Source organism: Pavona decussata, unplaced genomic scaffold, assembly GCF_977016875.1.
Source record: "Pavona decussata unplaced genomic scaffold, jaPavDecu1.1 SCAFFOLD_302, whole genome shotgun sequence".
NCBI classification, from domain to species: Eukaryota; Metazoa; Cnidaria; class Anthozoa; order Scleractinia; family Agariciidae; genus Pavona; species Pavona decussata.
Window position 1 is genome coordinate 166,841 of NW_028145698.1, and position 15,660 is coordinate 182,500.

At 39.7% G+C, this 15,660-nt stretch overlaps 1 protein-coding gene across 1 annotated transcript in view; it reads right to left on the minus strand.

The window, feature by feature from the left end:
* Positions 1–484: 484 nt before the first annotated feature.
* LOC146454341 (tetratricopeptide repeat protein 39C-like) overlaps positions 485–15,660 on the minus strand; it is a 24,369-nt gene continuing 9,193 nt past the window's right edge. Inside the window, exons 9-16 of the mRNA XM_085095448.1 lie at positions 14,542–14,596; positions 13,196–13,248; positions 11,760–11,866; positions 10,214–10,337; positions 9,427–9,527; positions 8,472–8,576; positions 7,334–7,372; positions 485–5,965 (exon numbers count right to left, since the gene is read on the minus strand). Of these exons, the coding sequence (XP_084951574.1) occupies positions 5,846–5,965; positions 7,334–7,372; positions 8,472–8,576; positions 9,427–9,527; positions 10,214–10,337; positions 11,760–11,866; positions 13,196–13,248; positions 14,542–14,596 (704 nt within the window). The 3' untranslated portion in view covers positions 485–5,845. The remainder of the gene's footprint in view (positions 5,966–7,333; positions 7,373–8,471; positions 8,577–9,426; positions 9,528–10,213; positions 10,338–11,759; positions 11,867–13,195; positions 13,249–14,541; positions 14,597–15,660) is intronic.

The window sequence follows — 15,660 nt, forward strand, 5'->3', positions numbered from 1 at the left end:
TTCTCGACCCCAGTGCCTTTGGCTTCACTGCGCAGGTCACGTGTGCACGCAGCAGAAAAATCCTTTTTAAACAAAATATCACACAAGGTATGCGATTCTTGTAACATTGGGTAGGTAAAAATTCAGCCAAGGAGAAAACGTTACAGCGAAAATCATTCGACGATAAAAATGGGACGTATCAAAGTTAAAGGCCAAGTAAAACGGGCAACATTTTCTTACAAATAGTCGCGCAACAAATGTTGCGTTGCAAGTTGCGATTGTTTGTTGCGCGTATTACAAACAGCAAATTTTTATGTTGCAGAAAGTAGACTTCGCAACATGAAAATTTCTTGCGCGTGGAGGTGGTAATACCCGCAACAAACAATCGCAATTTGCAATGCAACATGTTTCAAGAAAATGTTGCCCGTATAACTTGGTTTGTTAGTTGAATTGTATTTCTAACCTAGACAATAGGGGCAATGAAATATGAATACGCCGTGAGAAATTGAAATAAAACTGATGTATTTTAATTGTGAATGCGCACTCCCTAGACCTGAACTGGTCTTTCTGTTGCGCCATCAGTTATATATTGTACGGTATTTCAACACCACAAGAGCGGTTTTCTACCAACTTATGAAAGTAATTTCCTGTTTCTTTTGCTATTACGGGACTTTTAACGGCCGCTACTACCATTTCAAATGAAAGTGGGACAAAGATAGCACAAAATAAAGAGTTTGCATAGGACTCTGATAACAACTAATTTTCCCCAAATTTTTTTTTCCAAAACAGCAGGCACCTTCAGATTTCAGTACGACAACGACTTTCAAATTTCAAACCCGTCAAGTCCCCAGAACTCTCGCTCTTTCCTGTTGTTTACCAGCAGATAAGGAAACCCTAGAAACAAGATTGCTGTGACAAGTGATTATCTAAGGCCGCAAACTAAATTTGAAAGTCGTACTCGTACTTAATCTCGTTTGTTTACTCAAATCTGAAGTGCCTATTGACAATTTGCAAGGTTACGATATCTAACAAAAATTAACTTTGCAAAGTTTAAGGGTTGTAACTGTGCTAAGAGGCCTGTATAAGCATTTGCCGCTTTCTCGCATACTGTACATTTTCTGGCGTAATTTCAGCACAAAAGTTGAAAATGGGAATAGTGTTTTTCAAGCACAATGACATCCCTCAAATTAGATCGTGGCATTAGAATATTCTTTCCAAGTTTCTAAACGTGGTAGATTGGATATTTAAGAAGTTTAAGAAAAACCAAAACCAAAGTAATTACTCTGGCCAATCACAACAGCGAAACAGCGCAATGAGCCAATCAGAACTCGAAGGGAATACATGTAACCGGCGCCAAGAGCTGGAAAACGCGTGCGAGTGAGGCACGATTGGTTTTGGTTTGGCTTCTCATTGGTTGAAAAAATGGCGCGAGGTTTTGCTAACCAATCACAGAGCACAATCAAGTAAAATTATAGCAAAAGCGAAATTACTTTCGACATTCAATTGAAAACCTCTTTATTTCTCTGTAGTTGCTGGGTATAATTAGCGGCTCTTCAATGGATTTTTCCACAATAATGAGAAAATCGCTCTTTTGATCAAAAAGCATTTTGCATAAAACTTAAAATGCGAACACATCTTAAAATCTCTTCCTAAAAAGTTGACACTTTCAAACATTACGAACTTTTTCGTTAGGATATCTAAACGCGATTTCATTAAGATCCAGTCTTGTAATGTTTTGAATGAACAAAGTTAATTACTTTAAGAATATCTTAATTTATGTTCCTCAAATAGAGCGGTTTCCAATTGAGTGTCGTAAAACCAAAACCAAAGTATTTGCTCTGGCCAATCACAACAGATGTAAACAACACAACGAGCCAATCAGAATTCGAAGCAAATACATGTAACTGGCGCCAAGCGCGGGAAAACGCGTGCGGCGAAAACACGATTGGTTTTGGTTTTGCTTCTCATTGGTTGGGAAAGTGGCGCGAGTTTTGTTAACCAATCACAGAGCGAAGTAATACAAAACCAAAGCAAACGCGAATTACTTTCGACAGCCAATTGAAAACCGCTCTTGATGAGTCACAAATTTACTTTACTTTCATGGCAAATTCTAGTAAGTCCAACTAAGGACATAAAAGTTAAAAAATTCTGTCCGAGGACACAATCTTAACACATGAAGACAACATAATTTAGGATGAACTTGATACTTACATAAGAAATAATTTAAAATATCTACATAATAGTTTTTAAATGTCTCTGATCTCTGCTGATCTCTTTTGCTCATAAATAAGAATATCTTGCTGTACAAGTGAAACTATTACACCATATAGAACTGTAAATATCGACATCTTAGTTTCACTATTTGAAAAAAGTCTAAGGATACGTTCACACTTGGTTCCCGAACACGGTGCCCGGGTACGATTCTCGCTGGGCACTAATGTGAACGCACCCTTTTATCAAGCACCCAAGCCAGAATTCGGGTAAGCTGTCCGTGCCCGACTACAATGTCGAGACCTTGTATTTGGGTACTGAAGTAGGCAGCAGTTTCTTGTGTGCACGCGTTGCTATTTTGTGCCCGGTGCCCAATCACTTGTACTCGAGCACCAAGTGTGAACATAACATACGGCCCGTTCAGACTAGGTGTCCAGGTCCGGTTCTTGAGCACAGATGCTAGTCTAGACAGACATTTTTTGGGGGCGCCCGAACAAAAAACTCAACACCGTGCTCGAGCATGGTCACTACCACAACAGGTAGTACTCTGGTGCCAGTTCCTGCACTTTTTCTCCATGCCTCCCTGAAATACAGTAAATAAAATGAGAGCCATCTTAAGGACGCACAAGGAAACGATTGCTCGTTGAGCACCGGGCACAGGCGCCTAGTCTGAACAGGGTCCAAGTTAGACCGTATTTTCTTTCCTTCTTCATTTGGCGGAAGACCGCTCGGTCATCGTGTGTTTGTGTTTAGTCGCCATCTTGGGCATGCAACACGTGTAGGGAGGAGTGAAAGAAAGAGACCAGGATTCAACCTGACTAACATTTTTTACTTTCCCTAAATATTCCGTAGTCCAGTATTGCGGCTCAAAAAAACTAAAATAACTATTTAGCTCTTTCTTGTCAAAGAAATACGTCTGCGCTGCAGGTTATATTCAGTTTAATACTAGCGCTTCATAAGCCATGAACAAGACACCATATCTGATTATGAACTGACTAGAGCGGTTTTCATTTGAGCGTCGAAAAACCAAAACCAAAGTTATTACTCTGGCCAATCACAACAGGCGCAAACAGTGTAATGAACCAATCAGAACTCGAAGCAAATACATGCAACCGGCGCCAAGCGCGGGAAAACGCGTGCGCCGGGCAAGTCACGATTGGTTTTGGTTTTGCTTCTCATTGGTTGCGAAAATGACGCGAGTTTTTCTAGCCAATCACAGAGCGCAGTAAAGCAAACGGAAGCAAACGCGAAAATACTTTGAACACTCAATTGAAGACCGTTCTAATATGGCTAATTGTGCTGACCCTGCGTTACTCTTTGTGTCGGAAGTTAGTACAACTACCTTTGTTATGTGATGGAAGCTTCTTACTCTCAGTCTCTAATTTTATAGAAGGTACCGGCCTCTTGAATCAGGATAAAATCCTGCTAAAATCATTTAAAAACACGATTTTCTGAAACTTAACCTGCCTTAATTCTGAACAAATAATCGCCAACAAAACATTTTCTTCTTAAATAGGACATTTGTCAAGGAATCGCCGAAACCCAGCAACATTACTACAGTCAACCTCTCTATAAACACAAGGTTAGTTCAAGAGAGTAAGGGGGAATCGACAGAAGTTTGAACTCTCAACAATTCTCTTCAAAGTTTGAGAAGTATTGACTTTGGAAAGGCACGAGAATCTATGAAAGCATTTACAGTTTAGCAGTCTTCAGGCCAGATTACATCGGCGATTTATGATGCCACTCCGGCCGCGGACTTGTAACATAATTTCAATTTTCTCAAAGTTAAGAGCATGTTCTAAAACTTGGCCGATCTCGTGCCCAAACCGCGCTGAAATCAGAGATAGTTTGCACGCGCCATTTGGAGTTTCAGCGTGAACGCAAAAAGAAAATCGTAGTGGAAACCGCGACAAAAATTGCATCAAAAATCGTCTGTATTAACGGAGCAAGTTTGAATCGTCGATTTGCTAACTAAAGTAAACGAGCCTTAGTCTTAGTAGAAAGGAAAGAAAGTCCATCAACCCTTGCGCTTCTCTGTTTCTCGCTTCACCTGATGAAAGTGACGAGTGGGCGGATGAATCATATAGATTCTAACTTAAATTCGGTTGTATTCGACTCTGAAAGTGGACGAGAATCGATGAGGAATCGTTAGAGTTGCCTGCCCGTAAACGTCCATTCTCATAAAAGTTATAGACTCAGAGTCGAGGAAAGAACGCAGGAGTTCGAGTTTGAGTTCGAAAACTTGCTGATTCTCTGGAAGCGTATTATAGCGGATCGTTCAAAATTTGAGCTGAGTCATACACTCTGTAAGATGGTACGAGGAACGACAAGAACGCATAGCAGTTGCATAAATAAATAAATAAATTAATAAATAAATATATAAACGAACGAACGAACGAAAAAAAATCAATCACTCAATCAACACGTTCGGAAACCACGGCAACAGTTTGAAAAGTTTTCGGGTCTATAACAATTTGAGCAGGCGCAAACTCTTCAAGTGCGCGTGAGAGTTACAGGTGAAACGAGACAGAGAGCTTGAAGGGTCAACAACAATCGGCGACTGCCTTAAAAAGGAACACCCGCCATACTTCTTTTCCTTTCCTTTCTCTTTCTTTAAGACTGAATCCTCTCTAAGGCGCCAGTCAGAACATGTCAAAAGCAGGCTCTCTTTCCAAGAAGGTAACAAAGTCTAAATAATGTTCTCCCTTCAGAAGAATCTGTGAAGCCTGGTTCCCAAGCACAAACACAAGCAGTACTGCGCGTGCGCGTGTAGCCTTGTGCTTACGCCGTGCGAACCAGATCTGTAAATCTTTCAAGTGGCTTCATCTTTAAGGATCTAAGAGCTTGCAAGCACAACTGAAATTATTTTATGCTGTCAACCTTGAACTCTTTTCGAAAAGAAGTAAGTTATTTGTCTACAAGAAAACACTCGATTTCTCTCATATTTCAAACCTCGGTAAGCTCAAACTTCTCATAAATGCTTTCTATGAAGACCTTGTACTGTTTGTAGTTCCAGGGGTTTGGTGGTTTATCGCGACATTACCGTCTAGCTGATGTTTTTGTTTATTCTGCAAACCTATTTGCTTAACAATGTGTCGAACTTGCAAAGAGTAAATTCATGTCGATCACTTCTGGAAGTAAAACGGTTACTCTAAGTTTTCGTTTGTCACCCAACGCTTCTCCAAATAAATAGTCAGTCACGCGAAATTCATTACGTAACGAAATCGCAAATAATCACAAAACTACATGGTAACGCTTCTAAGAAACCGCCGGGATATCCGACGTATTTCCGCAATATTCTGTGATGCTACTATCCATTAAGATGTCACAAAATGGCAAACAGTCACGAAACGCTCTCCCCGAAGATCACGCGACTTTCCCCATGAAACAAATCTCCTACATCTTCCCTACCTCGCGTCTCATTTCTAACCTACGAAGGGGTGCCATGAAGGCAGAGATTGTTCACTGAACAAATTCTGCGATAACGTTCCCTTCCTTTCATAAGTCACGCATTGCTGTCACAAAGATAACACAACACTCAATACCCCTTTGATCACAGATCCAAGGTAACAGACGGTTGTATTACATGTTGCGTTACAATTCACAAGACAAAAAAGAAGAATGAATTGCAACAAACTTGGACCTGTCTTCCTTTTTAGTTGGCGCTTGGCTGTCCTTGGCTTGTTTGACTTGCTTTTTGTTCTTCTATTCTCGCAAGTGCTGCATGCACTCGGAAGCTTAGTCTGTTCTCAAAGTCATATCCACTAAAATTATCCTGCAATAAAGATAAAAGAAAGAGGAAGAAAATATTACCGAAATGGTCTAAAAACAGCAACCCCAATCTACGCAAAACTGCAATAGGTGGTTTGCATTGCCGCCATGTTGGTGGTAAAAACAAAAGAAAATTTGTTCACATAATTTGCATAAAAATGGAAGTTAACTCCCAGAGGAGAAAAATCTGTACACCAACATGGCCGCCATGACGTCACACGTAAACCATCAATTGTAATAGCGGATTTTTTTTGCGACCCATACAATGTGTAATTAGCCAATCAAAGTATTGTGAGTATTGTAAAACTTGTAAATGTTGTTTGTATTGTAAGGTGTGCAATTGTTAGTACAGCAAGTTTAGTAAGCATATATTGTAAGTATTGTAAGTACAGTACCGTAATTATCGTAAATAGTGTAAGTAGTGTTTAGTACTGCATTGTGTGTCACGTAAAAAAAGTTGTTACAGTGCGACGCGCCTTACCGTGGCCATCCAACCAATTTTTTTTTTACAAGTTAGCCAATCAGGATATCTTCCTTCTTGTTCATAAAATACAAAACGACATGTTTTCAATAGTTCGTTGTTGCGTCTCTTGCCTGTTGGACTTTGCAAGGAGGCGTGACCGTTAATCAAATTCGCGTATCCTGATTGACAAACTTGTAAAAAAAAAAAGTTTGTTGGGTGGCCAAACACAGCGGCAAAATGAGTGCGCATGCTCCGCAGATTTGAGATTCGAGCGAGAATCGATTACGAATGCTCCACTTCAATCGCCAAATTCACAACTGTTACCACAACATTTTTTTTTTTGTTGAATGAGATATGCGATGGAGGAAAGGAACCTTTCCCGAGAGCGGACACCTTATCTATTTTGATTTGGGCTTATCCCGCGAAACGAAAACAAACAATAGGAATTTTAAAAATGCCGCCATTTCGCCACGTAAGATTGCTCACGCGTGACAAGCATGCGCACTCATTTTGCCGCTGTGTTGGGTGGCCACGGTAAGGCGCGTCGCACTGTAAAACAAAACTCTACACAAAAACACATGAAAGACTTCATGTTACAAAACTTCTTGTAGCACAAGCTCAAACTTGAAATAAATGTGGTGGTATATTTTAAGCCTGGTGAATGAATGATAATGATGTATTATTCCAGAAAGTGACACAGGCATTCTCGGAAAAAAGAAATCCGAGTGCTCCTATCAGGAGTCGAACCTAAGACCTTCCGATTACTAGTTCGGATGCTCTGCCACTGAGCTACAGAAGACTCGCAGAAGCTAAGGCCATTAATCTAGGTTTGTGGGACAAACATCCTGCATACTGCTAGCTCAAACTTTTCACACACAAACAATCGGACAAACAAACAACTCAACTAACCTTAACTTTTTTCAGAAGTTCCTCTCCTTTGGCGCTAAACTGAAAACAAAGAGCATGCTATGATTAATATTATTCAAACAAAACAAATATACAGACAATCGATATTAAATAAAATTTCAAAAACCAACGCATATTGAAAAAAGTCTTGATACACCTTATCAAAAATGGCTGACATTTTTAACATTCTTTTGTCTGCATTCAAATTAACCTTACTAGCCTCGTTCAAGGTAAAATATTCTTTGATTTTTGAAGCCAAGAACGAAGTTAGTTGGCTAATTTGAATGCAAACCAAAGAAATGTCACTCATTTTTGCGTAGGGTCTATATTTTCTCATTCTGTCAACTGTCTTTTAATAGCAAACTTGTTTGACACAAAACAAAGGTTAAGCAATGCGAGAGGACAGACAGAGAATTGTCTTACACTCCTCTTAACCCTTGAAGCCCTAACAGTGATCAGCATCATATTTCTCCTTGTAATATCAATGCTCATTCAACCCCCGAGGTCATGAGAATTAAGGATACGATCATCCAAGGGGAATTTTCTTGATATTTTAATACCTTCTCTCCACTACTTTTATAAGAAAAGTGTGGGGACAAGGCAGGAGAATTTGCTCTTTGATATTAGGGGTTAAAGAGTTAAAGCCACTTGAGAGATTTCGAAACGTTTTCCCAGGGTCTCCTTTCTTCCGTCTAAGGGACGGGAAGAAGAGAGAGCCTGGGGACGGGGTTGAGAACTGAGCACATAATGGCAAAACATATTTAACAATTATTCCCCGAGTGCACGTTAGATATGAATTGATAGATAGTCAACGAGGCGCGTAGCGCCGAGTTGGCTATAAACTTCTCATATCCAACAAGCCGTGAGTGGAATAATTGTTTTGTTAAAAACAATCCAGAAAATTGCTAGATCTTGCTGATTTTGCTTCGCAAGAACAACCAGAAGACAATTTAATAATCGCTTTTTCTCGGCCATGGTATTACGCTAAGCCAAACAAATCTCCAGAATTGCATGATACAATATCCCAGTTTGTAATAATGTCTGATCTTCATCACCTGTCTGCTTAAAACTTAACTAACACTCTTAACCAATCAAATTCAGAGCACGTGTTATTTACCACTAAAAGCCAATCAAAACGCACCTTGCTGTCCTGCGCATATAGAACACCCAGCTCATAGTAAGCATACGGAGGGACGTGAGGATCTGGGGGAGATCGACCTGATTTCACGATGGCTTCCTGAAAAAACTGTCAATCAAACAAACACAGGTTTGTTTAATTGATGTTCACTGAAACAGTTGTAAATCAAGCAACTCGAAGCAGATTACAAATAACTGTGACGCATCCTCCAAAACTCAGTCGAATACAGTTATTAATAAGGGAAAGATCCTGCAACAAACAAGTCCAACAAACCAACACTTGGCCCAAGGACAAGACTATGCTGCTAGCAGTCCAAGCGGGGGAAAAGTTGCAATCGGTGCCAAGCGCGGGAAAACGTGTAGCCCTTGGCAAACGCGTGGAAATGTGAAATTGGTGCCAAGAGCGGGAAAACTTCAATTTGGTACCAGTCGCAGGAAAGCGTGTAACCGGCACAAAGTGCGGGAAAATCAAACGGGTGCCAAACGCGGGAAAACGTGTAGCCCTTGCCAAGCGCATGAACATGTGAAATCGGTACCTGGCGCAGCAAAACGTGTAACCGGCGCCAAGCGCGGAAAAACATGCAACCGGTTGCAAGCGCGGGAAAACATGCAACCGGTTGCAAGCGCGGGAACACGTGCAACGGTGACTACAACGGTACGAAGCGAAAGAGAACATTACCAAACGTAACCGTTGGAGAATATGCAACTGTATCACACAAACGCGAAAATCGAAACGTGAAATGGGTACCAAGCTCAATGAACAAAGCGTATCAACGGTAACAAGCATGGACAAAACGAGTAACAGGCACCAAGGGCGAATAAACGTGTACATGAATAACTGGTAACATACAACGGTGGCATGCGTGGGAAAACTTTTTTTTTACCACGGCATTCTTATTCGTTAATCGAGTATTAAACGTGCCATTTCAGAATGGGAAAATGCAATAATAGCTACCCACCTGGACAGCTAAATCAGTTTTCTTGAGGACTTTACAAGCGGCTCCTTGAATAAGAGACTTGAGTGGAATCAGATTTGAGCTCACTTTACACTCCTCTAATGCTACAACAACGGAAAAAAAAAAAGAAGCAAAATGGGTTTCTGTTGTGACTAAAATATGCAGCTTGTAACTGAATGTGAACAGAAAAACAGCGTTCCGTAAAACGTAAAAAGTTCGAAAGATTTCTAACACAAAACCAAATAGCCAAGTCTTTCCAGTTTTTCATTAAGTTAATTAAGTTTCAAATTGCATAAACTAACGCAAAAGGCATAAAATGGCGCAACATTAGCCTGCGAACGCAGACGTATTTCCGGCCGTCGCTTCTCTCCGCCGAAGCGACAGCCGGAAATACGTCTGCGTTCGCAGGCTAGCGCAACATCGGCTTTCAGGCAAACCAAGATGGTAGAAACAATGTTTCTACTCGACAGTGTGGTTACCATTCTTGATAAGGCTATTGTTGTCGTTGTATCCCAACGTATCAACTTATTCATTCTATAAAGTACGCCTAATATCATAAGCCTTGTGGTTCCTTTAAGGCTTTCTCACCACATTCTTTTTTCTCTTTTTGTAACCTTACTTAATTTGTATTTTGTCCCAATGTCCAAAGTGTGGTGGTTATTTTGGAGAAAGGCAGTTAAGAAATATCTCGCTGCTTAGAAAACCTTTAACATAGCAATTTTCTGTCACCATCGCCAGCTTTTACTCAAAAATCCAAAATTTAGGGTCCAAACAGGATATGACTACTCACCAGATAAAATTCTATTTAGGATAGTTTCGCTACAAGTGTAGAATGCCCGCCAAACATACAAGAGTTCTAAGGCTAACAGAAGACAATCAGCTTCTGACGGTTGAGATTTCTTGTAAAAAGCAGCCTGATAAAATAATAGAAAATGTAATTAAGCTATCTCGCTATGGGTTTAGTTTGGTTAATATAAATCAGAATGGTAAATAAAGGGTTTTCTAACGAGTGGCGTAAAGACAAATCCAAAAATAAACATGACAATGTAATGACAGAGATTTGAACTGAAAGCCGGCAGATGCAACAGGTACCAAGTGCGGCAATGTTTGAGCGGTTTTAAATCGAGTGTCGTGAGACAAACCAAAACCAAAGTAATTACGCTGGCCAATCGCAACAGGTGTAAACAGCGAAATGAACCAATCAGAATTCAAAGCAAATACTTGTAACCGACGCCAAGCGCGGGAAAACACGTGCGAGCGAGGCACGATTGGTTTTGGTTTTGATGCTGATTGGTTGAGAACGTGGCGCGAGTTTTATCAACCAATCACAGCGCGTAGTAATGCAAAACCAAAGCAAAAACGCAATTACTTTCGACACTCAATTGGAAACCGCTCTATGTGTAAGCCAAGTCACGAATGGTTTTGGTGTTGAGCGTGGTGGGTCGAAAAAGGCAGTTTCAGTGGAGCATTCTCAAGCTTCCTCAAATTTGTCTTCGACGCTTGAACGGCGTGGCGAAGGACTTTCAAAACATCTAGCTAGAGCATAATTCACGATATGTTTGAGCCAATCACAAAGTTCAACAAATATAACTCAAACAAAAACAAATTGCTCAGGATAGAGAGCTTCAAATGATCGTCGACAGAAAAAAGGGTTGGTGCTCTTTTTTGGATCTAAAATTCAATTATTTTCCATGAATATCAAGGACACAACTCCTATTTCAGTTCATGACTAAGACACCAGACACTGTAACTAGTAATAATCAAAGATTAGGGCGGCGTTCGATGTCTCTCTCCTTTGCCAAGTTAGTGATGATGTCATCCGCCCTTGCAAAATCTGTGGGGGATGCCAGATACGCGTCCCAAGTTCCATCCATTCACGGCAATCAACGTTGTCCCATACAATCTCGACTCCAATCTGTATTAGGAGTGCGTTCTTTCTACGCCGAACGCAAAAACCAACTGTCTCGTAAAGACCTTTGGAAGTGGTTTCATTTCCGATCTTTGCAGTCAAACTCAGACTATTTGACTTATTTAGTCACACTTTAGACGCGTGTGATGTTTTTTCGCCTTTCATATGATTTATAAATAAATGTACCACAAAATTAAATCCAAAATGGCGCGCACAATGTAAAAGCCAAAAGAGGCCATAACAACGTCAAACTTTGGCTGACATCCAACGGAATTTGAAATGAAACGGTATTCTCAACAATTCTGTTCAATTAGAAATCGTTCTAAAAGTGAGTGGTTCTTTGATTACGCTTCAATTTAGTTTGGCAGCCGTACCTCGTATTATTTTTTAATTTATTTGTTTCCTTGTTTATTTAAAGATAGCTTACCTTTCTCATAAGAAACAGCTCCAACGGAGTTTTCTTCTTGACAAATTTAGGAACTGATTTAAATTGCGCCTGGGCTTCTGTTGTGCTACCTAAAATACCTATCGTGACTGAATGCATACAAACAAAACAGAATGAAAATAAGTCATGGCGCAGGAAGGACGGACTTACTTTCGAAGGGCCCATCTTCAGAATTCTATGGTACCATACATGAATTGTTTAAATTGGGAGCGGGGTTAGGTTGCGTTCGATTGACTGTATTCCAGAATAACAATAAGCGGAATAATTGTTAAATAATTTCTCTTTTTAAGTAAATTTGGGAGGACATTTTTGCAAACCTTCGAAACCACATAATCATCTAAGAGAAAAGTAAAAAAAGTTAAACTTTATTGAATCTCCCAGTCAGCGTTTCTCAGACCCAACGTTCATGAGCATATAAATAATTCATAAGTTTAAAATATCGAATAAAATATCTAAGCATTAAAATCATAATAGATAAAAACATCAATAGGTAACTCTCCTAGCTGACAAGAAATCATTAAAAAAAAAAAGGACTTCTCTAAGTTTCTTTTCGAAAGTACACAGGCTGTTCGCACGTCGCAATGAATTCCAGAGTTTAATTGCTCTATATAGAAAAGTTTGTTGACCCGCGGTCGATTGATAGGATGGAATATTAAGATAGTCCTTGTTTCTTGTGTTGCGATAATGATCTTGTCACAAGACGATCATTCAAGAGTGACTTTGTACTCCAGTAACTCCTAAAACCTTTTATGAGGGATTTCTCGTCATCACTGTATGTATTCCTATTCCGGAATAGGGTCAACAAATGCACCCTTAGTATTTGAGGGAATTTTGTTTTTGAAAATTGGTTGGGTTATTGATTTATTTAACAAGTAATGTTTACCACCCATACAATATAATAATATTTTATACATATATAAAAATATTTCCAGAAAGACAAGAAAAAAAAAAGTAAGAGTGGAGAGGAAGGCCAAAAAGAAGCTAAAGAACTTATAATAATATTAAGGCTTTCTTCAACAGCTAATGCAGTGTGATAATTATTTATTTGGATGGCGTTTGGCGGAAAACAGAGAAGAAATGAAGGCGGCATGTTACTGAGAATGGAAATCAATAAGGTACTACCTTATCGCTTGAAGGTTTTTTTTTTCTATCGAATTGACTAATAAAAGAAACTGGAAATGCATCCAAAACGTTTCACTAAGCTAACAGCTCTAACAGTCCATCGGCTTAGTCGGGAAGGCGTATTATCGGAGAGGAACTAGCATCTGAACATTGAAGGATTACATTTGGGAGAGGGGCTTTTACCGGTATTTGGGTGGGGTCTCTTATTTTAAGGGGGCACAGCTTAAATTCAGAATTGTATGGTACTCAAAATGTTTTACTCCCAACATTTGAAAAATTAAAAATTTTAAATGTACCTCCACAGAGATAAGCATAGTAACTTTGTGACCACTTAGATTCTTCTTTCAGCCTGCAAAATAACATGGATGGTGACAGCCTCAGGTTTGGTCTTGCCATGCGTCGTACCTAAACCTCTCTCTTATTGTGCAAATGAACACGCAAAGAGAAAGTGGCCGGCTCTAGCCTGTATGGCTGGCGATATTGTAATATGAGGGAAAGGCTTTGACAGCAGAGCCAGGCGCTGGTTTCTCAAAATTCCGGAAGGTGTTTTCGGGCAGAATAAGTATATTTCAAGATTGCTGTCAACTTTTCAGTGAAACTAACCAGATGTGTCTCTTAACATCGCAAACGTTTCAGTGTTTTAGCCTTCAAACTTAAGAAAATCAAATTTCGAAAGTGAACATTGTGCGCGCAAAAAAACTTTTCGGGCCAGAATTTTCCGGAGTTTCAGGAACGCACGCCAACAGAAAGAGCTATTTGGATTTCACCTTGTCTCTTCCACGTTCTCTTAGCAGCTCCACTGTTCTTTTACACTAATCTAAACTAAACCTTTGTCTCTGTGTTAACAGTCCTTCCAGCTGTATTTGGTTATAGGTTAACATAAAAGAGTTCTCATTTTATCCCGCACCGTTTTATCTACTTATGCGGCATTATTTTGAGGGTTAAATATGTTGGCTGACTGAAGAAAAACGTAGAATATTTCCAGATTTAACCACGATAAACTCCGATACAATTCATGGATCAAACAAACAACACAGCTATACTCCATGTGCTCACTTTTTAGTAATCATACCCAAGTGCGCATGTCCGTGACAATATACTGGACACAGCGGCAAAATGAGTGCGCATGCTCCGCAGATTTGTGATTCTAACATGAATTGATTTCAGAGGGGAAAAAAATAGAACATCATTTTTACACCTTTTACACTGAGGCAACAAATTTTTTCTCCAGGAAGTTTACCTTCTGAGAAGGCGATGACAAGAAATCCTAAAGCGATAACAGTTGGTACGAACTTCGTAGCCATGTTTCAAATGCTCCACTTCAATGGCCAAATTCACACCTATTACCACAATATTTTTTTGTTGAATAAGATATGTGATGGAGGAAGTTCGAAGTAACCTTTCCTGAAAGCGGCAACCTTATCTATTTTGATTTGGGCTTATCCCCGCGAAACGAAAACAAACAATGGGAATTTTAAAAATGCCGCCATTTCGCCGCGTAAGATTGCTCACGCGTGACGAGCATGCACACTCATTTTGCTGCTGTCCATATAATGTGGGTAGGGAGGGTAGGTTAGCAACACGTATACTACAAAAAGGAAACTAAAACTATCAGTAACCTACAGGTAAGTGATGTACTTACCTTAGAAAAGCTGGAAGAGCATATTCCCACTCCAGTCTTAACATGTGACACCAGCCTGAAAAAATACGTTACATACAGCTTTATGAAAAGTCAGACATTATATTTATTACACCATGAGTCTGAGCTTCATATTGGGCAAATACTCAATGAGGAAAAGCCGACTTGACCAACATGAGCAGAAAATGCAAAGGGTAGCCTAACTGAAAAACGTGGTTATTGTTTATCGTCAAAGGTATAGTAACAAAGTATATTATCTTTAGAAAACAAAATTTGCTTTCCGGATAAAAAAAATAAATAAATGAAGCGTTTCAAGTTTTTGATTCCTTCGCGGAAACTTTTTCAAGTAAGTGAGATGTCAATTTACGTCACGTGACTCAGGGTGGTGCGAGTCACGTGACAAAATGCCCAAAAAAAGACCACTGGTAGTTCGTACGCGTTTAATTATTTTTTGGACCCTGAAGGCTAATTTTGTTTTCTAAACTTCAAATGACGGGACCAGGAAATAATTTTTTGTTTCAAAAGTATATTATCGTTTGTTTTACGATGTATTCACTTGAGATACAAATCGCGACGTTTCGACTCCCTACAAACTAATCGACTTGTTACAGAATTTAGTCAGAGGGGACAGTTTCTTGCCCAAATAATGAGGATCAAAATGCACCAATCGCAGCTGACTGGTATGATACAAATGGTGACTAAGAACGAATCTTAACATTATCGCCCAATAAACATTCGGGAGTTTAAGCTACGACGACGGCGACGGCAACGACAACGACAACGACAACGCCGCAAAACAATAGGTATAATGAGCAAAAACAATCGCTCTGCACGTGCGTTTTACATTTTGGTACATTTTTAACTTGTACGCCACTCCTACCAATTTGGTTTCTGGATAATTCGCCATTTTTGTAAAAGTTGAGCAAGTTGAAATAATCTCGAAGTAGCACAAATGAAATAAAGATATATTTTCGGGTGACGTTTTCGTTGCCGTTGCCGGCGTCGTTGCTTAAGCTCCCTATTACCAGCAAGCAGTGCTAACGTCATGACTTATATTTCAAGTGATTAACTGATAGACAAGCGTTGCTTTATTACTAAAGCAGTCTAGTGGGTAACAAAAAA